This window comes from Aspergillus eucalypticola (genome assembly GCF_003184535.1).
Source record: "Aspergillus eucalypticola CBS 122712 chromosome Unknown BO83scaffold_18, whole genome shotgun sequence".
In the NCBI taxonomy this organism is placed as follows: domain Eukaryota; kingdom Fungi; phylum Ascomycota; class Eurotiomycetes; order Eurotiales; family Aspergillaceae; genus Aspergillus; species Aspergillus eucalypticola.
This window is the reverse complement of record NW_020290292.1, coordinates 64486-84719: the sequence shown is the minus strand read 5'-3', so window position 1 is coordinate 84719 and position 20234 is coordinate 64486. Positions and strand designations below refer to the sequence as shown.

The window sequence follows — 20234 nt, the reverse complement described above, 5'->3', positions numbered from 1 at the left end:
TATATGCCCTACTTCGACGCAGCCGTCAGAAGAAGCCGAAAGAACTATCCTTACTGTGTTTGGTTTATATACCTCTTACTGCCTCGCCTCACTTAGACCCGAGAAACAAGATAACCAGAAGCTGAATGACGGGCCCCTCTCAACACGCGCAGACAACAATTTCATGGATGAGAGTTCTACCATTTTAGTTTCAAGCTGTCGATGCTCATCCTTGACAGCTCGAGCAACCATAAGTTGCGTATGTGAGTGTTGTGTCGCCATGACTTATATTTACGCATTAGAACATCGAATTATTGGTCGCCAAGTTTCCACCAAATACACAGAAGAATTGGATAAAGTAAACTATATACTGGCTGGCCACTCGACGTGCGCATCGGAAAGAGCTGTAGTGATTCGAGTAGTAGTAGTCGTGTCGGCGGGCAAACCGCATCCATCGCCTCCGCCGGTCGAGACCGACTTCACCTTCTCTCTCCGCGGCCCCCTCATTCCTCTCCGTTTCCCCCCTTTCCTTTCTTCTTCTACTTACTTCTCCTTCAACCCCCCTCCCGCCCCTCATCCTCCGCAGCGCCCCTTCACCATGCTCTCCGGTATCCTCATTTTCAACCAAAAGGGCGAGAACCTGATTTTCCGCGCTTTCCGCAGCGACTGCCGCCCACGCCTCGCCGACATCTTCCGCATCCAAGTCATCTCCAACCCTCAAGTCCGCTCGCCCATCCTAACCCTAGGCTCCACGACCTTCAGTCATGTTAAACACGAAAACATCTACCTGGTTGCCGTGACCAAGAGCAATGCCAATGCCGCGCTGGTCTTCGAGTTTCTATATCGATTGGTCATGCTGGGAAAGAGTTATTTTGGGAAGCTCGATGAGGAGGCCGTGAAGAACAACTTTGTCCTGATCTACGAATTGCTCGACGGTGCGCTTGACCTGTGCTTTCGAGAAAAGTACCAGATTGAAAGATTACTAAACCGCAATTCTCTCTTTCATAGAAATCCTCGATTTCGGATACCCTCAAAACACCGAGACCGACACCCTGAAAATGTACATCACCACCGAAGGCGTAAAATCCGCCATTGCCAACTCTGCGACCGACTCCAGCCGTATCACCATGCAAGCCACTGGCGCTCTCTCCTGGCGCCGTTCCGACGTCAAATATCGCAAGAACGAGGCCTTTGTCGACGTGATCGAAGACGTCAACCTCCTCATGTCCGCCACAGGCACTGTCCTTCGCGCCGATGTCAACGGCCAAATCGTCATGCGAGCTTACCTCTCCGGCACTCCAGAGTGCAAATTCGGCCTCAATGACCGCTTGCTCCTCGATACTGATGCTGCTGGCTCCTCAACCCCCGGCAATCGCGACGGTACCATGAAGGCTACCCGCGCGGCCGCGGGCTCCGTTACACTCGAAGACTGCCAGTTCCACCAGTGCGTCAAGCTAGGCCGCTTCGACGCTGATCGTATTATTTCCTTTGTGCCTCCCGATGGCGAATTTGAGCTCATGCGCTACCGCGCTACCGAAAACGTCAACCTGCCCTTCAAGGTTCATCCGATCGTGCGTGAAGTCGGCACCACCAAGGTGGAATACAGCGTTGCTATCAAAGCCAACTACAGCTCGAAACTCTTCGCGACGAACGTGGTGATTCGCATTCCAACACCGCTAAACACGGCCAAGACGACCGAACGGACCAGTCAGGGTCGGGCCAAGTACGAGCCGGAACATAATAACATTGTGTGGAAGATCGCGCGGTTTTCCGGTGGAAGCGAATACGTCCTGACAGCAGAAGCGACGTTGACGAGCATGACGCACCAGAAGGCTTGGAGTCGGCCACCGCTCAGTCTGTCGTTCAGTCTTCTCATGTTCACCAGCAGTGGATTATTGGTGCGGTACCTGAAGGTATTCGAGAAGAACAACTACAGCAGTGTGAAGTGGGTGCGGTACATGACTCGCGCGGGCAGTTATGAAATTCGGTACGTTTGATGTGAACCCCTTGCGCAGATAAATGTGGGGTGGTGATTACTGTGCTAACTCCAAGCGAACAAAAACAGATTCTAGTTTGATATAATAGTGCAGACAGGGTGGCCGATGGTCCTATTTCCCCTGTCTATATCTGAATAGCTTCCATTCCAACTTCCCGACCTTTGAGCTTGGTGTCTGGCGTTGACTAATCGATTGCATGTTTTCATGTTCATGTTGGGTGTGTACTGTTGTACTCATACTTACTAGGTTCTGTTCTCTTGTTTGCACATAGGGGCTGATTGATGCATGGGCATAATGGCATTACTGGGTTTTGGTCATGGACATACTTAGATGGCATTGGTAGTTCGTTTCTTTATTTGCAACTTAGCCGGAGTACTTTACTGCTTTGCTTACATCTGCTCAACTTCATGCTTCGTCTTGAAACTTATAATAGCAGTAGTCATGATTTTTTTTAGTACTATGGGTGTTTCTTTCCTTCACTTATCGTCATTCGTTTATCCCCTCGTTGCTTAAACCTAGACAGCAGTGTTACATTCGCACGCACTGAAGCGGCTTAGTAGCACTCAGCTTACCCTATTACCTAGTCATGGTGAACAACTTAGTAATAATGAATAGTTCAACAATGTAAGGCTCGACCACCACTCATCAAAGCCTTTTTTTCCATTCTACTCAAGCGCCGAAGTCTCCTATTTCTCATTACATATCTATCTACCATAGAGGGCGAGTCTTAATGTTTCAAAACACCCATGTTTTGAAAAAGCGGTACGATGACATACATGCGGAGCAAGAACCCATTTGTTTATAGATTGTATTCAGGGATAGTTAGTAGTTTGAGAGATAGATAGATAAATAGATAGATAGATAGATAGTACAGTAGAATAAAGTACATACACAACCAGTGTGTGTCGGTCATAGATAGTCAGTCATATGATACATGAAAAAGGAGTAAATAAAAGAAACCCGAAGTATAGTCATCCATATCCCATCATCGATTAGGGTCTGATGTATGTGGATCGATGGATGGACAAACATAAATGTAAGTAACCCCGGAAATGTAGAAACAAAACCACACAGCACCGTGAAATAAAGGTAAGGTAATGGTAGTAATAACACAATCTGAAATCCCCGAAAGTAACACCAGACGAAAAGAAGAAGAAAAGAAATAAAACAAATCCATCCATATCCCGTATCGTACATGAGCCCGTAAGTTGTGAGAAAAAGTAAAACAAGAGAGCCGAATAGTCAAAGTCATAATACAGGGGGTAGCGTAGCGATGCTATCAGGGTATTGGCGGTTTAAAAAGGCGCAAGTTCAGAAGCGAGTAGAATCGGTATCGTAAGCAAAAATAAACGAACGAAAGTTTCAGACAAGGAGAAATAAACGAAAAGAGGCCATTTTAGGTCCCCAACGGGTCTGGTTTAGCTCCTCGTCGCAAGCCTATCTCCCCTTGGCCCAGGAGAGTTTGCCATCTGCGTCTGATGGACTCGTGGTTTCTGCCCAGTTCTCTGGCGCAGTCATCCAAGACTTGTTCGGAGAATTGATATCGTTCAAGAACCAAGTTCACTAGCCGTCGATCGTCCTCTGCGACCCAGGAAGGCGAGGCATCGATTGGCGTTAATTCATGTGACGCGAACTTTATGCTTTCATCGTTTGTCTCGATGGACGGCAGCGGCGCGTCGGGGTTGTATAGTGAGATTTCCAGAGGGTTTATTTCACTTGCGCTCAGATCTTCTTGCGGTCGATGCGCCGGCGACAGAGGCGACTGTGTGATCGGGGGTGAATAAAGCGAGTAGAAGTCTTCCTGTGTAAGACCTAGTGGTAAATCATTGGGGATGTGTCTGCGACGCTTGGGCGTGGAGAAACGGTCGCGCGATTTGGCATTTTTGGAGGGTTCGCGATCCTCAATTTCCGAGTCGAGGTCTATTTCATAGGCAGATCGGTTGCGCTTGTTCGCACGACGCGTAAGTTTGGAGGGAGAGCAGGGTGATGGGGAGGAGCGCGTGAGGTTGTTCAAGTCTTTCTGGGCCACACGCTTCTGCGACCGGGAGGGAGGAGGGGATCGTAGTTGGAGGGGACTTAGGAGACGTGGAGGAGTCTTGCGACGGGGGATCGAAGCAGGAGAAATATTGAGAAGGGATTGGAGGGCGCGACTAGTTCCCAGTAGGCCATTGCCTGATGGGAAGAGGTCATCTTCGGTAGGGGGTGGAGTGTTGAATAGTAGGTTGGGCGCGAGATGCGACTGGGTCGACTGTTGCGGCATGTCGCTAGGAAGCGCAGATGGGAGTAACATCTTGCGCGATGGAGATGGGTATTCCCCAGGGATGAGTGACATATGAAACGACAAAGGAGTGAAGATGAGTTAGATAGTTGGCGAAGTGGTGGTGGTGTTGGTGGTGGGGTGAGGCAGTCGATGCCGGGAGTGTTTGTGCGCGGATCAAGAGGAACCCGCGAAGAATGTAGGTTTGCGCCGGAAGAGGTTTGGAGGAGAAGAACAAGAGATCGGGGGACAGAAAGAGTGTGAATGAAATGCCAACAGCAAGCGCTTTGATTTGGAGTAAGTCCGGGGAAATGCGACGAGGGAATGACAGCGAAGAGGACTGGGGGAGAGTGGGAGGCGAAGAGAGGATATCAAGCGGCGCAAATCAGAGGAAGATGATGATGGGATGATGTCGGAGAAAGGAAATGGGTGGGAAAATGGGCGAAAAAGGAGGGATCCGATGCCTGCGGGCTTTTCTGGCGTTTTTGTTCGGTTCCGCAAACGGGGGGGACCCAGCTTCTGGCCCAATGACCGGCAACAATGGCTCTTGGAAAGTCTAAATCCGGGCTGCAGAATTCCCCAAACACACACTAATAAACAAAGCCACTCTGTGTCGATGGACGGTGAAGGAGGAGGGTAGAAGTAAGAAGAAATTGAATGCGGTGGCAGGTATAGGAATGATTGACCGGCCTTCAGCTGGAATTGAATGTGATATCACAAACTGAATGGATGACATCGAACGTGTACAAAGAATGACCAGTAACACTTTGGTCGGTCGCCCTCATGCCTGCCTTTTCGTTGCCTCCTGGACTCAGGTTTGTTTCTTTTCTCTTTTCTCTTTTATTCTTTGTTTCTCATGTCTCTGCTTTCTTCCTCCTCTCATTCCTGCCCTGAGAACAGGGGAAAGGCCTATTTTTGAAGGTCGAACACTGCCTTCATCCCTCTATATCTCCTCTCTCTTAATGCCCCTCCGGAGGGTGGAGTGAGACAAGGAGTGCAGGAGCCACTTCGGAGGGGATGCGCACTGCAAGGCGTCTCCTCGCAGGGTCACCCATTGCGGCATTTCCCCATTGCCGTGTCCACTTGATGTCAAATGCATCGACACCAGCTGGAGAGGAGAGGAGCTATCACCCGTCTGGACTGGGATGGGCCGGACCGGAGTGGGACAGGAGGCTGTTGCATTGCAGCTTGCATTGCGTGTTACGGAGTATACGCCTGGATGAAGTTGATCTATACCTATCTACGAAGCCATGATGCGCCATGCAGCTTGGTATATTTGGGGTAGATAATAGCTGATGCTGGGCTGATACTGATCGATCATGAGTCCTATCCCTCTTACAGCGGATACGTCCATATAGTTTTTGGTTGGGATGGCAACCCTCGATGACCTGGATACTTAGGGGGAAATGATTCAGTCCCTCAGTTACTCCCTATCACCACGAGATGTCTACATATGAAGTGCTTTTTCCCTCCGTAGAATTGATTAAAGCCCTAAAAAGTTCTGCTTTTTCCTCGAATGAAAAGAAATCAATACATGAACATCTTTTTTTTTGGGCCACGTCCCAGACAGGTAAAATTGAAACGCCATCGTGTCGCGCGTCGCGTCGCGTGAGTAGCGCGTCTGGCGGAAGCGCGTTCACCAATCAACAGTGGCGAGCAACGCAGGTGACCAATCGGCTGGACTCATCGAATGTCTAGATGACTTCAGTTCCAAATGACCGACTCCGTCATCAGCATCACCGTCATTGCACTCATTGGATTTATCAAATCTCCACTAGCCGGGGCTTCCGATGAACCGCAACGATTGATGATTCTGGCCGTTGTTGTCTTGAACACAAGACAAGCATCCCTCCAGTAACCAGTTGTGTCTCGCTGGCAAAGCAAGAGATCGTCAATCGTCCTCGGTCTCTTCCTATCGCTCCGGCTTATCGGGGCACCCACTCCTCCTGCCCTCCTTGCCTCTTTCCCGGACACTCACGGATCTTCCCTTTTTCAAATCCACATTCTTGCTCAGGGCAAGGTTTTGATCTCCTTCACACAGGATCGTGACTCCAGGTGGCTATGCACTGTTATTTGGCTCGTGTCTCAAAGATCGTGCCTACGACTACTAGTAGCTCCCCAGCCGCCTCGGGATATTATGCGTCAGATGACTGCACGTTGACGCTGCCCATCGTTTCTTTCCTCCTACCCTCCTTTGTTTGTCCTTGCTTCAGCAGTGCAACCTGGAGTTGCACTCGGAGAAATTGCCCACGGTCTGCTGCATCGCATTATCTCGCAGCTGAAGATTTCTCCGGACGGGTATATTCTACGACTGCCCCAATGAATTTGCCACAAACACCCCCATTCCGTCCGACATAGCATGGACGACTAACGACTGTTACGTTCTTTAACTTGGCATCACCTACACTGGGCCCAGAACCAGACAAATATATCAAAAAGCCCCAGCCTGTCTCTACAAAGCCAGAGCCTGAGACCAAACCAATGAACCCAGACAAGGGTTGACGATCTCAGTACCACGATTAGTAACCCTCTCAGAAGATCCCCTAGAATAGCACCACAAGCGCAAACCATCAGCACGAGAGAAACTCAGCTCAAACCTATTGCCCTGTTTCTCTAACTCTACCCACCTTTCCGTTCATCCCTACTCTCCCCCAGCCTCTGCGCAGCATCCACCATCCACGCAAGGGACACCACACCCTATCGGACAATTTTCCCACCGGTTCCCGGGGGAATCTAATCTACTAACTACCTATGCGAATTACAGCACATGCAGGTGCAGGGCGATTGACACCTGCACGAATTTCTTGATCCACCCAGGAGGTTTTTCATCAGCTACCCCTTGATGCACTGTTATTGGTCACATCCCTCCGCAGCACCAGTAGTCCGAACACACGACGTCAACGTGCGTCTCGTAGGAAGTATATCAAGCGTCTACTATAGAACTCTACGGTGAAAGGAGTCTTTAGTATTACTACTTCCAGGAATAACCGACTACATTACTCGGTACAGCCTTAAGACATAGATCGTCGGCCCCACACACATAGATACAGTTTGGGGTACCTTGATCCAACCTATACACTATACCATTAGTAGTAATCAGAGTATCGACCTAGTCTCACCCACCTCACCCTATATAACACCCCTACGCAGTAGTGGTCCTGGATTCTATAATAAAGGCAACCTTATATTTACAGTCCGGATCCATCCCAGATCTGTAATACTTCTAAGTTAGCCTCGAACCTACCTGTTTGCCTATAGCTTTCTCCCAAATCAAACAAAACACTGCCACACAATAGTACTTATATTACACGAAGTCTGACGTATCCCCAACACCTCCCTTCCCTCCCTCCCCACTCACTCTCCTACCCTCTCCCTTCAAGCCTTCAGACCAGACAAAGGGACATCGCATCCCATCATCCCACCAACCAACCCCTTGATAAGATCTTCCTGCTATCATCAGCACTGAATATATACTTTCCAAAAGCCCCTGTTCTACCCATTTGAATTCAAGGACCCCGTGGTCTAGTAAGTTAAAGTTAGGATTGGGGTACTATGATGGTGGTAGTAGTGTAGTTGATATTAACGGGGATGAGTGAGTCTCTGGTAATGACACAAAGATGTATATTTACTATGCCGGGCACTATTGGCGCTTACTGGTTTGTGCTACAGGGAGCGGTTGAGACATGACTATGTAGGGTAAAAAGCGCCTTTCTTGCGGGCGTTCGGGATGCGCCCTTGTTCGTTGTCTGGCATGGATGCTCAATATTGCGATACGTACGGCAACTCTGTCTGTTCGATTCCTTTTTACTGTTTCTTCGAGGTCTTTCGTACTGGAAAACTCAGCGTTTTGCCATTTCAAAGCTATTATGGATCTATCTATGCTATAACTAGCGTGTTAAGATTAGCCTATCTTTCTGGCATATCCCCCCTCCATGTCCCACGAATTCACCGTTCGCTGTTAGCCCCTCAGACTGAGAGTGGAGGTAGGTTGAGATCCGACAGAGTAGGAGAAGCAATCTTATGACCGGAGAGATCTTCGAGTGATGAGCTGGGGCTCCTTGTCTCATCTGATGCTGGGATATGTGCTCCGAACACTATACTTGAAAGCGGCTTCTTTTGGGTGTTCTCAATCCCATCAAGGTCGGAATCATTACTCGCTGCTTCCCGAGCAAGCGTTTGGTCATTGAAGCAATTCAAACTGGTGATATCCACGATTATCGGCACTTGGGGAGAGCATGGAGTCCAGTTTTTGATTGATCGACAGTAAAGTTCTCGAAATTCAGACGAATGGACGGGATTGCTGAACCACGCATGTTGCAACCCTTGGTTGGCAGTCATGCGCTCTTCTGCGACAATTCTGAGGAGGCGTTGAATGAAATCCTTTGCTCGGGGAAGCGCAGAATGTCTGTCAAGACTCGCCTCCAAATTCTCATACCCACCAATTTTAGCCAAGTCAATCGCGTACGTTGCCATTGAGCCATCACATGAAGTACTACCTGTGAGTAAGACCGCTGTTACGCAACCTAGCGACCACATGTCTGCAGCTTTCGTATAACCCTCTTGACTAGGATTTATGACTTCTCTGTTCTGGAGTTAGCGCCGTACAACTGCAACGATCAGAGCACTAACGGAGCACTATATTCGAATGTGCCAACCATTGTCGACATTCGTCCAGGGTTGCGGGTGGCGCATCCAAAGTCAGATAGCACCACCCTGCATCCGTCATCCAAGGACGTCATGAGTATATTGTCTGGTTTCAGGTCCCGATGAACGATATCCTGACCATGCAAGTAATCCAAAGCCATCAGCAGCTGCCTGATTATGACTGCAGTCTCCATGTTAGTCAGCATTCCCCCTTTGTACTGGATATAAGAGAACAGATCTCCACCAGGTACCAGCTCCTGAAAGAGATAGCTACGTTTCTTTAGCTATGACCCATGTGCAGGTCCGTGGGCACACTTACACATGAAAATTAGTTTGTATCACTTTTTCGAGGCTGATAATGTTGGGCTATCGTGGTGTCAGAGCAACGGCGAACAACGAGATTCAATGCGCCAACTTACATGGCATAGATCTTTCAGAATAAGCGCCTCGCGGCTGAAAACTTCCAATCGTTTCTTAAGCTTTGCTTCACGGTCAGGCTTTCGTAGCTTCTTCCCGTACTTCACACTGAAGAGTTTGGCTTTTCGCAAGACAGTTGTATCGCCATCGTCGTCATCATCGTCACCTGCCCATGATCCCCTAAATATCTTTTCCCTCAGGGGTCGAAGGTTTATAACCTTGCAAGCAAGTTGCTGACCACTAATCGAGTTGTAGGCCATGTACACCTGTCCGTAAGCACCAGAACCCAGTTTACGTGGTGTGACGCAGTACGTGTTGTCGAAAATCTGCGAAAATTAGCACGCATATCGATCTCACTGTAGAATAAAATAGCATTGCTTACCTGAATCTCTTTTGTCATGATGACACCTAGGCGTTCTTGCATATGAATCGGATGACTGAACTTGAGAAATATACTCCTCGGCAGCTGGAGTATATCGCCATCACTGAGGAGAAACCCACCCTTGCCTGCCATGGGGTAGATATTCCACAAGGCCCCGTTTACCGAGATATCCTCAGCGTAAACCAATGGCAAGATGGTTCCAGGGTTCTCATGGTCGAACAGGACGGTGTAGATGCGGAGGTGTTGCCGAGAAATAAACGTAGCATCCACGACGAGATGGCTTATTTTCGGTTAACCTCCACATGCGAGATAGGGAAAGAAGCGTACCATGTATCTGAGTCTCTACCGACATATATCGTCTGATGGCTCCGAATAATCAACTGCTCACCTGCTTGGCCGGTCTCTGGATACCATCTAGATAGTATCCCTACGGCATCGGGAGTCTGAGACCAGGACATGGTGGGCGCTTGGATGATCGAGAAATTATAGGGATAACGATAATTTAGGATGCTTGCTAGGTGGGATATAGATAAAAGTCAATTGAGAGAATCAATGAGTCAAGGAATAGGTTAACTAAACAGTTAGTATAGAGTTGTTCCGTTAAGTCTTCCAGCGCCAGCAGGTCACGGGTCAGGTGCCTGCCTTCCTATCTGGTAAGCTTCAAGGCAGCAACACTCATCCACTGCACTAACACTGTTATTTAGTATGCTGCTGATGGATTGGGCTCGCCGTTGAACTACTAGTTGCCAGCATCTATAGGTTCAGAAAGCAGGATACGAGGTATAGCCAGCCGGAGCACAACCGAAAGTGGACTGCTGGCTGCCGTGGCCATTCATTTCTATTCATCAAAAGACATCAATACGCTCCGTACAATGCAATGCTACAGGCCATGACTTCATCATACATCTGGGGGAAAGCAAAGGGTGGAAGAGTTGAGTGGTGAACCCCATCATTGCCCTTGCATTCTTCGAATGCGTTCTTCAGCTGCTCTAGCGCGGCGCTCTCGTTCCAACCGCATTCTCATTTCCGGCGTCATACCTCGCATCTCCTCTTCTCGCTTCTCAGAAGCCGTCTTCTCAACAGAGCCCAGCGTTCGACCAGCTGGTTTCTTGGAGGCGCGTTGTGCCGCACTAGCCGCTTCCTCCTTTTTCAAACGATCCATTTCAGCCTTGCGTCGACTAGTCTCTTCTTCTTCTGCGGTCTTTCGCTCCCTCTCAGAGCGGTTGTTGGCCTCGTCTCGAGAGATCGGTGACGGCACTTTGGTAGCCTCCCAATTCCACTTTGACTCGCCTAGCTCATGACGCGCAACGCGGAAGGCGTCCCGCGTCGCACGATCCCCAGCAAGCTCGAATGGCGTTCTTCCTTCGCCATTGGTTGCGGTTGGATCTGCTGTAGTTTTCGTCAGAAGGGCAAGGACCATGGATGGTGAGTTCAGGTTGGCAGCGAAGTGGAGGGGGGTAGGACAGCGGAAGTTCTGCTGAGAGTCGGAAGGTCGAAAGTTGAAGGATGTAGGGATCGAGTTCTTGGATAGATAGGCCATCAAGGCTGGGATCTTAGAACGACGGATAAGAGCCTGTATTTGGGTTGTGTGTAGCATAGCCTCTTCATCTTCTTTGGAAACCTTGGGCTTCTGCGGTTGAGGCCGTGGAGTTGATGGCTTCGACACTTCGTCCCGTTGCTTGGTCTCTGCAGCCGCCAACGCGGCTTCGTCGACTTGGCTTACTTTCACACGGGTAAGCTCCTTGAAGCAACGCATCAGCTCGCTTTGGGTAGCTCGACGGGTGCTGAACGGGAAACCTCTCAATCTCGGATCGTTTTGCCTGAGAACCTGGCCCTCGTACTGACTGAAAAGGATTCGACGATTCGTACTGCCCGTGGCACGAACAAACAATAATTCGGCCTCATCAATCATCTGTTTCCAATCGGCCAATAAATCTCTGATCTCCTTCTCTAGTGCAGCTTCATTGTATCTTCTGAGACTTGAACCCGCCGAATGTGCGGCCCCCTTGGCAGCATCGTTAGCAGATTGCGAACCACCTTGCTTTCGTCTGGTCGTGTAACGATGAAATGTCTTGTGCGCAATGACTCGAGCTTGTCTATCCTCAATACCGCCCTGCCTCCGGTGGATCTCGGGGGCCAGCGAGACCAGCATTGCAGCGAAGTGACCGCCCCCAATCATGCACATGAAAACATGAGGGCTGGGTGATGATGGCGCCTCTGGAGCATTTCCATTGGCTCTCGGTTGCATGATAGGCGGAAGTTGCTTTCTTTTTATGGATTCAACGAGGTGTCCGGGCTCATCCTGTTCAGCATTTGAGAACAAGGCCCGGTAGACACCTAAGGACATGTTGGAAGGCAGTTGTGTGCTAGAGAGCCAGAAAAGAGGTGGCCTGCCTGAACTTATCTTCTTCGATGGTGCTTCATCCTCATCGGTCACCTGGGAGATTTTGGCCTGTCTCTTCAACAATGCTGAAAGCTGATCATTCTCTTCCTCGTCCTCTGCTTCTGACGACTCGGACCCAGATATAGACTCGTCGAGTTCCCCAATAGCCTTTGCAAATTGTGACTCGTCCAACGTCGGACCGCCTCTAAGCTGGGCCTTCAGGTTGTATCTATGATGGTCCGAGCGAACATGACTCCGTTGTTCTTGGACGTTCAGATACGAGACCCTGCAGAGAGTACAACTTGTCGTCGAGGCCACCGCGTGATCCAACACTACTTCATCCGTCTTGTCTGAAACAGCTTCAGGGGTGTCCGCCCGTAGTAGCGATTGGTTTCCATGCTTGGTGGTCAGCGTCGAGAGAAGTTCCTGTGGAAGATTGTACACTTTGGATGTAATATTGTGTCAGCAAGCCATCTATCACAATGAAAATAATGAATAAAAGTCCCAATTCAGAGACGACGAACTCCATTTCTTACCATATAGAGGCCTTTTGATAAGTTCCTCGAGAGGTGTATCTGCAGCCATGTTGACGCCCCAGAAAACGCACACCTGTTGTTGAAGCTTTGAGCGATCTGGGGTTTGAATGTTGCGCGCCAAAAGAATGACGCTGCAGGAACCCCTCTTGCAAGCCTACTCACCGCCTTCCGCCTTGGAGGTGGGGCGCGAGCCTCAATCCAAATGCTTCTGGAAGGCAGCTGTTCCAATGATTGTTCGGTCCCAGACTGGCCACTACTATTGTAGAATACTAAGTATCTGCTGCATCACCGGCTCGAGGAGAATGAAATTCAATGGAAGCGGTGAGACAGTCCAGGACTACTGGTTGTGAACATGCGGTAAGTTGGAAATTGCATAGCCCGCCGTACGAAGTAGGCCCAGAAACATTATTATCACTATTTTCTATACGTCGTCAGGCGAGCATGCTTCCAATACTCTGTCCACATATTCTATACTCCTATTTCAATAGTTTCCTTGATATCCGAGACATGCAACTGCCTATCCCGATGAAGCTTGCTTGACGATGACAGAATTTGCGATCAGCACACGGGCTACTGTGGGTATCTGGTAGATAGCACACTTTCCAAGTGGAGCAGGGCTGATAGGCTACCCAGTGACTAGTAGTGGTGTTGCCCAATGGCATTCATCTAACTGCCTCAAGAAATAGAGCAGGCGATGAGCAGATGGACGATCGCAGTCTGGTGTCCGATGTAGATACCGTGAGGGCGGGCAGAGATTCTGGAAGTTTACTCCGAACAGGCGGTATCTCCGGGTGGGGTAGTCGGTGCTAATTTGGGCTTAAACGCCGACCCCGAGACCTTCGAAACATCCAATCAGGCTGAGCACATTCCGGCGGGTAAGCACGACATCGGTTAGTGTCATCTAAAGGCGAGTCCACCGCTCTGAAAGTAAATTATTTAACACTATTACTACTAGGCATACGAGAATCCGCGGAAGCTGGTCCTATTTGTAGGATTTAATAAGACAACCAGGAACATTGTAAGATTGAAACAGCAGGTAGTTACATAATGATTTACCAGAAGTGTACTACGAGTAAGCGACTACAAAGTCGGCTGGGATGATCCGGCGAGTCCGGAGTTAACTCACTGCGTAGATAAGCAGCCGTTCATTACATCATTGGTTATTGCCTCCGCCCACCTACTACTCTTCATCCAGTCTATCATCTCTGTCGGACTGTTGCGCTTCTCAATCCCCGAGCCTTTGATGGGACACTGTATAAAGCTCGGATATAGAACGTTCAATGGACTTGTAAGACCGAGTAGAGTGAAAGAATGGCAGTTTTAGAGGATACTACTGCTTTCGGTCGAGAACCTTGGATCAACCCTGCCAAGCACCGTTACCACGAGGAAAGAGACCGATTATGTCATAAGTTCGGAATACATCCCTCCCGTCTTGACTTGGACCAGAAAAGGTACAGGAGGACGGGAGGACAACTGCAACGCTTCAACTTATACCAACATCCACGCTTTACATACATACTACAAAAGGGTTTGCATTCATCGCAACTGCACCAGGGAAAGGGAAAAAGGGGGCCATGCGCTTATGCCGCTTATCAGGCCGGACAGAACGGTAACGCCCTTGTACGACTGCTTACTTAGCCTTGTATCTTTTCCGCAAAAGCTTGGGCCCCGATGCCTTTTAGTAAGCAACTTGCAGCTCACTAACGAATCAGTAGTTCTCCGTGGTTATCGCCCTCGACGAAACGTTCTTCCTTCACGATCGCAATCCTTCCTTGCGTGAAAAGGCAACCTCGGGGCTTTTCACTGCTTCTCCCTTTCCCCCCCGTTGCATGTCCGAAAGGACGAGCGATCTAGTGGTTGGGATACTTACATTCGGGGAAAATGCTGGAAGGCAGTTCCCAAACGTTCCTGGGGGATTCCACCCCCGGATCCCTGCTATCGTCAAACCCGAACACAGCATTCCAGTCCCCCAAGTCGCAGCCCTTCTGTGGCGACGTCGAGGGCTGGGGCCCGATTAGCAAGTTCAGATTCGATTTGACGCCATGCTTTTTAGATGCCGGAGTGGCTGTCGTTGCAGCATGGGGTCTGCTTATGGGTATAGGTGCTGTGTGGTTCCTGCTTAAAAAGCGAATCCCTCAGCCTGTGTCGAAGAACTGGCATTTCTATGCTAAGCTGGTTAGTATCCTATCCCTTCCCCTATAGCATCCCTGCCTATGGACTGACCGGTGCCCATTGCCCCTATGCTTAGGTCGTTTTATCCGCCTTAATCTTTGCTACTGCCCTACAGGCAGCCATTCAGGTCGAAACTTACCCGGATACCTGGTTTGCCGACTTTCAATTTTGGAGCTCAGTCCTTGTGCTTGCTTCTCTCTGCGTCATCTTTGCAGTGCAGTATTATGAGCACTGGCGCAGCAGGCAGCCCAACGGCGTCGTCTTGTTCTACTGGCTCTTCTTCACCATCGTCTACGGAATCAAATTGCGGTCGCTTGTGGCACGAAAGGCATATCAGGATCAGCTTCCATACTTCGTTACTTTCTCGGTGAGCTTGGGGCTGGCGCTCTTGGAATTCGCTCTAGAGTACTTGGTCCCCAAGAAACAGAGCGCCTACGATGCGTTGGGCGACGAGGATGAATGCCCTTATGAATATGCAGATATCTTCTCGGTCCTTACTTTCAGCTGGATGACCCCGATGATGAAATTTGGCTACAAAAACTTTTTGACCCAAGATGATCTCTGGAATCTCCGCCGTCGCGATACAACCAGCGTGACTGGGGCGACACTGAGGGAGAACTGGGAACATGAGCTGGAGAAGAGCAAGCCTTCTCTATCGTTGGCTTTGATCAAATCATTCGGTGGCTCTTTCTTGCGTGGTGGAATAATCAAATGCGGAAGCGACGCGCTGGCCTTCGTCCAGCCCCAGCTTCTGCGTCTGCTGATCAACTTCATCAATTCTTACCGGACCGACGAGCCTCAACCAGTCATTCGGGGTGTGGCTATAGCCCTCGCCATGTTTCTGGTGTCTCTATCGCAGACGATGTGTCTTCACCAATATTTCCAAAGGGCCTTTGACACCGGTATGCGCGTCAAGTCTGCTCTGACTGGCCTGATCTATGCGAAGTCACTGAGACTCTCAAGCGAGGGCCGCTCAACGAAGACAACTGGTGACATTGTCAATCATATGGCTGTCGATCAGCAGCGCTTGTCCGATCTCACCCAGTTCGGTGTTCAGCTATGGTCCGCGCCGTTCCAGATCACCCTCTGCATGCTCTCTCTCTATCAGCTTGTCGGATATAGCATGTTCGCGGGAATCGGTGTAATGCTACTCATGATTCCGTTGAACGGTGTGATAGCTCGGATGATGAAGAAGCTGCAGCTTGTTCAGATGAAGAACAAGGATTCAAGATCACGACTGATGACGGAGATATTGAACAACATCAAGAGTATCAAACTTTATGCATGGAATACAGCGTTCATGAACAAGCTCAGCCACATCCGTAATGACTTGGAATTGAACACGCTCCGCAAAATTGGTGCCACACAGTCCATTGCAAACTTTACCTGGCAGTCCACCCCCTTCCTTGTCTCTTGCTCCACATTTACTGTCTACGCCCTGACGCAAGACAAGCCTCTTACCACGGATGTGGTGTTTCCGGCCTTGACGCTCTTCAATCTGCTTACTTTCCCGCTCTCTATCCTTCCAATGGTCATCACGGCTGTCATTGAGGCCTCGGTGGCTGTCAAGCGTCTAACGGATTATTTCACTGCAGAGGAATTGCAAACCGACGCTGTCAAGATTGAGGATACCGTTTCTCATATCGGCGACGAGTCTGTCAGGATCCAGGATGCTTCCTTCACATGGAACAGATACGAAGGCACGCACGTAATCGAAAACATCAGCTTCAGTGCCCGTAAGGGTGAGCTCAGCTGTATTGTTGGGAGAGTCGGAGCTGGTAAATCGTCTTTGCTTCAGTCATTGCTGGGTGATTTGTGGAGGACCGAAGGTGAAGTTGTTGTACGAGGTCGCATTGCCTATGTTGCCCAATCGCCCTGGGTCATGAACGCAAGCGTCCGTGAAAACATCGTTTTTGGTCATCGCTGGGACCCCCAATTCTACGACCTCACCGTCGAGGCATGTGCTTTGCTGGACGATTTCAAGAATCTGCCCGATGGTGATCAAACCGAAGTTGGTGAAAGAGGAATCTCACTGTCTGGAGGACAAAAGGCTCGGTTGACCCTCGCTAGAGCTGTCTATGCTCGTGCCGACATCTACCTTCTCGATGATGTGCTCTCTGCAGTCGATCAACATGTGGGAAGACATCTCATCAACAAGGTTCTTGGTCAAAACGGTATCCTGAGCACCAAAACTAGGATCCTTGCGACAAATGCTATTCCTGTTTTGAAGGAGGCTGATTACATCGGCCTGCTGCGCAACAAGACCATTATCGAGAGCGGAACCTATGAACAATTGCTGGCTATGAAGGGTGAGGTCGCGAACCTGGTCCGCACCACGATGAACGACTCGGACGACGACGAAGAGTCTGGCACTGATAGCCGTGACCTAGCGAGCCCTGAAAGCTCGGAATCTGCCACTGTAATCGACAACGCAGAGTCTGACTCGGATCCCGAGGATGCTGAGCGAGAAATCGGTGCCCTTGCTCCGATTAGGGCTGGTGGTGGTAGAAGAACAAGCACTGTAACTCTGCGACGTGCGAGCACTGCCAGCTGGAAGGGCCCTAGGCGGAAGCTAGGGGACGAAGAAAATGTCCTGAAGAGCAAGCAGACCCAAGAGACATCGCAGCAAGGCAAAGTCAAGTGGAGTGTTTATGGCGAGTACGCTAAGAACAGTAACATCGTTGCCGTTTGCTTCTACCTGGCCACCCTCCTGGGAGCCCAGACTGCGCAGGTCTTAGGCAGTTTTTGGCTTAAGCACTGGTCTGAAGTTACCGAAGCCCAGCCAGATGTGCCTGTCGGCAAATACATTGGTATCTACTTGGCCTTTGGTTTGGGATCGTCCCTTCTGGTCATCGTTCAGAATTTGATCTTGTGGATTTTCTGTTCTATTGAGGTATGCTGGATTTCCCGTAACCTAAGAGGCCCTCAAATCAATTGCTTAACCATATGCTAGGCCTCCCGCAAACTTCATGAACGCATGGCATTCGCCATTTTCCGTTCTCCCATGAGCTTCTTCGAGACAACACCATCCGGCCGAATTCTCAACCGATTCTCTAGGTGAGTTCTTTTCCTGGTATCATCGAGATATAACATTTGATCGAGGAAGGCTAACTTTACTTGGTCAGCGACGTCTATCGCATTGATGAAGTGCTTGCGCGGACTTTCAACATGGTGAGTTTGAGATTCTCTTCTGATTGGCTACTGTCGCTTACATCTGCCAATAGCTCTTCGGAAACTCTGCCAAAGCCATTTTCACCATGATTGTTATCGCATCCTCAACCCCGGCGTTCCTCATTCTGGTGGTTCCCTTGAGCTACGTATACTTCAGCTACCAAAAGTACTACCTCCGCACATCGCGTGAACTGAAGCGCTTGGACAGCGTTACGCGCAGTCCTATCTATGCTCATTTTCAGGAGTCTCTGGGCGGCATCTCGACGATTCGTGCCTATAGACAGGAAGAGCGATTTACTCTGGAGAACGAGTGGCGAATGGATGCGAATGTGCGTGCATACTTCCCATCCATTAGTGCCAACCGTTGGCTGGCTGTGCGTCTCGAGTTCATTGGCTCTGTAATCATCCTGGCCTCCGCGGTACTTTCTATCGTTTCCGTAACGACCGGCAGTGGGATATCTGCTGGCATGGTTGGTCTAGCCATGTCCTACGCTCTACAGATTACCCAATCCCTGAACTGGATCGTCCGCCAGACGGTCGAGGTTGAGACCAACATCGTCTCGGTTGAGCGTGTACTAGAGTACGCAAGCCTGCCCAGCGAGGCACCAGAGGTGATATTCAAGCATCGTCCTGCTATTGGCTGGCCAGCGCAAGGCGCGGTATCGTTCAACAACTACAGCACACGTTACCGCCCAGGGCTTGATCTCGTGCTCAAAGATATCAATCTTGATATCAAGCCCCACGAGAAGATCGGCGTGGTTGGTCGCACGGGTGCAGGCAAGAGTTCACTGACTCTGGCACTGTTCCGCATTATCGAACCGGATAATGGCAGCATCAGGTAAGGACTGCTGCCCGACGTTATTCCATCGTGGCGAAATAGGTTCAAAGGCTAACGCTGTGTGTAGCATCGACGGGCTGAACGTGTCGACCATTGGCCTTTTCGACCTGCGGGGCCGCCTTGCCATCATTCCTCAAGATCCGGCCATGTTTGAAGGAACCGTACGGGATAATTTGGACCCACGACATGTGCATGATGACACCGAACTCTGGAGTGTGCTTGGTACGTTGGGCTACATTGCATACGAACGCTAAGCGTGATTAACTGACCTGTGATTGCTGCAGAACATGCGCGACTTAAAGATCACATCGCGCAAATGGACGGTCAGTTGGATGCCCAAATTCAGGAAGGAGGTAAGCATGTGGCTGGTTTTGGCCTCTCTCTCGTGCATTCTGCGCGGTTTTTACCACATTAAGGATCTGGATTAACCTAGTTATTGGCAGGATCCAATCTCAGTCAAGGGCAGCGACAGCTGGTTTCCCTGGCGCGAGCGCTGTTGACGCCTAGTAATATTCTCGTGCTGGACGAGGCAACGGTACGTGGCCAATCGCATTGCAATTTGGTTGTTTCATTACTTTACCCCCGTTTTTCTTTCATTTCGCCTCCAAACTTACAGTTAGCTTTAGGCGGCAGTGGATGTGGAAACGGACGCATTGCTGCAACGCACGTTGCGCAGCAGCATTTTCCAAGACCGGACGATCATCACTATCGCACATCGTATCAATACCATTATCGATTCTGATCGAATCGTGGTGCTCGACAAGGGCCGGGTGGTCGAGTTCGACACGCCTGCGGAGCTGATCAAGCGCGAAGGCCGGTTTTATGAGCTGGTCAAAGAGGCCGGACTCCTTGACAGCAGCGACGGGCCTGGAATTACGCAACAATCCTAGCGCTTATGACGAACATGGCACTTCCTAGATGGCCGGAAGGGTAGCCTGTCTGGTTTCAGGCCGATCTCTCGCCCCCGACATGACTCACTGGGCTGCGTTATGAGAGTGCGTACCCTGCGTACCCCGTGGAACAGGCTCGGCTTAGTCTGTACTTCGTACATAGACAGAGCTATTGTTCGAGCGCTGCATGGGGGTCCATAGCAAGTCTGTGCGTCTGATTGGGACGCAAAGTGAGGACGTTTAAAAATTAAAAAGTTGAAAAGAAAAAAAAGGGGGTGTGGGAGGGGTGTCGGTATCGCACCGCGGAACCAGGTATTCGATTCGAGCGTGGAATCATACGAGATGTGATTAGCAATTCCGGATTGCTCGGAGGTGTTTTGTCTGTCTGGGTCTAGATAGGAAGTGGAGGTCTGTTCTGTCAGGGTGTGACTAAAAAAAAGTATGATCTTGCTGGAATATACGCACACACACATAGTATTATATATATTGGCGTTTTGACTTGGTAAACCATCCAAAGTCGTAGCAAATATTGAACTGACCTCAACCTCAACTGCCGTACACTATCAAC

At 49.9% G+C, this 20234-nt stretch overlaps 6 protein-coding genes across 6 annotated transcripts; 2 read left to right on the top strand and 4 right to left on the bottom strand.

Annotated features, from left to right (window-relative positions):
• Nucleotides 1–481: 481 nt before the first annotated feature.
• Nucleotides 482–2396, top strand: BO83DRAFT_341094 (AP-2 complex subunit mu). The gene is made up of 3 exons (XM_025528613.1): nucleotides 482–914; nucleotides 988–1966; nucleotides 2045–2396. The coding sequence occupies exons 1-3, from the start codon at nucleotides 578–580 to the stop codon at nucleotides 2049–2051; spliced, it is 1323 nt and encodes a 440-aa protein (XP_025386329.1). The 5' UTR covers nucleotides 482–577; the 3' UTR covers nucleotides 2052–2396.
• A 422-nt stretch (nucleotides 2397–2818) lies between these two features.
• On the bottom strand, nucleotides 2819–3273 carry BO83DRAFT_66663 (uncharacterized protein). Its single transcript, XM_025537522.1, has one exon. It carries the CDS (start codon nucleotides 3171–3173, stop codon nucleotides 2886–2888), a length of 288 nt encoding a protein of 95 aa, XP_025386328.1. The 5' UTR covers nucleotides 3174–3273; the 3' UTR covers nucleotides 2819–2885.
• Nucleotides 3274–3372: 99 nt separating this feature from the next.
• On the bottom strand, nucleotides 3373–4266 carry BO83DRAFT_400167 (uncharacterized protein; the record flags this gene model as incomplete). Its single annotated transcript, XM_025533378.1, has 1 exon — nucleotides 3373–4266. One exon carries the CDS (start codon nucleotides 4264–4266, stop codon nucleotides 3373–3375), a length of 894 nt encoding a protein of 297 aa, XP_025386327.1.
• Nucleotides 4267–8199: 3933 nt separating this feature from the next.
• On the bottom strand, nucleotides 8200–10134 carry BO83DRAFT_448177 (serine/threonine protein kinase; the record flags this gene model as incomplete). Its single annotated transcript, XM_025536671.1, has 7 exons — nucleotides 8200–8300; nucleotides 8388–8815; nucleotides 8863–9147; nucleotides 9197–9243; nucleotides 9297–9560; nucleotides 9677–9956; nucleotides 10004–10134. The coding sequence occupies 7 exons, from the start codon at nucleotides 10132–10134 to the stop codon at nucleotides 8200–8202; spliced, it is 1536 nt and encodes a 511-aa protein (XP_025386326.1).
• Nucleotides 10135–10531: 397 nt separating this feature from the next.
• Nucleotides 10532–13001, bottom strand: BO83DRAFT_409382 (putative C2H2 finger and ankyrin domain protein; the record flags this gene model as incomplete). The annotated part of the gene is made up of 5 exons (XM_025534129.1): nucleotides 10532–10665; nucleotides 10715–12502; nucleotides 12596–12691; nucleotides 12758–12787; nucleotides 12983–13001. The coding sequence occupies 5 exons, from the start codon at nucleotides 12999–13001 to the stop codon at nucleotides 10532–10534; spliced, it is 2067 nt and encodes a 688-aa protein (XP_025386325.1).
• Nucleotides 13002–14088: 1087 nt separating this feature from the next.
• Nucleotides 14089–20165, top strand: BO83DRAFT_379767 (ATP-binding cassette glutathione S-conjugate transporter YCF1). The gene is made up of 9 exons (XM_025531585.1): nucleotides 14089–14770; nucleotides 14844–17660; nucleotides 17721–17824; nucleotides 17893–17938; nucleotides 17992–18776; nucleotides 18844–18998; nucleotides 19061–19129; nucleotides 19220–19311; nucleotides 19403–20165. Exons 1-9 carry the CDS (start codon nucleotides 14477–14479, stop codon nucleotides 19664–19666), a joined length of 4626 nt encoding a protein of 1541 aa, XP_025386324.1. The 5' UTR covers nucleotides 14089–14476; the 3' UTR covers nucleotides 19667–20165.
• Nucleotides 20166–20234: the final 69 nt, after the last annotated feature.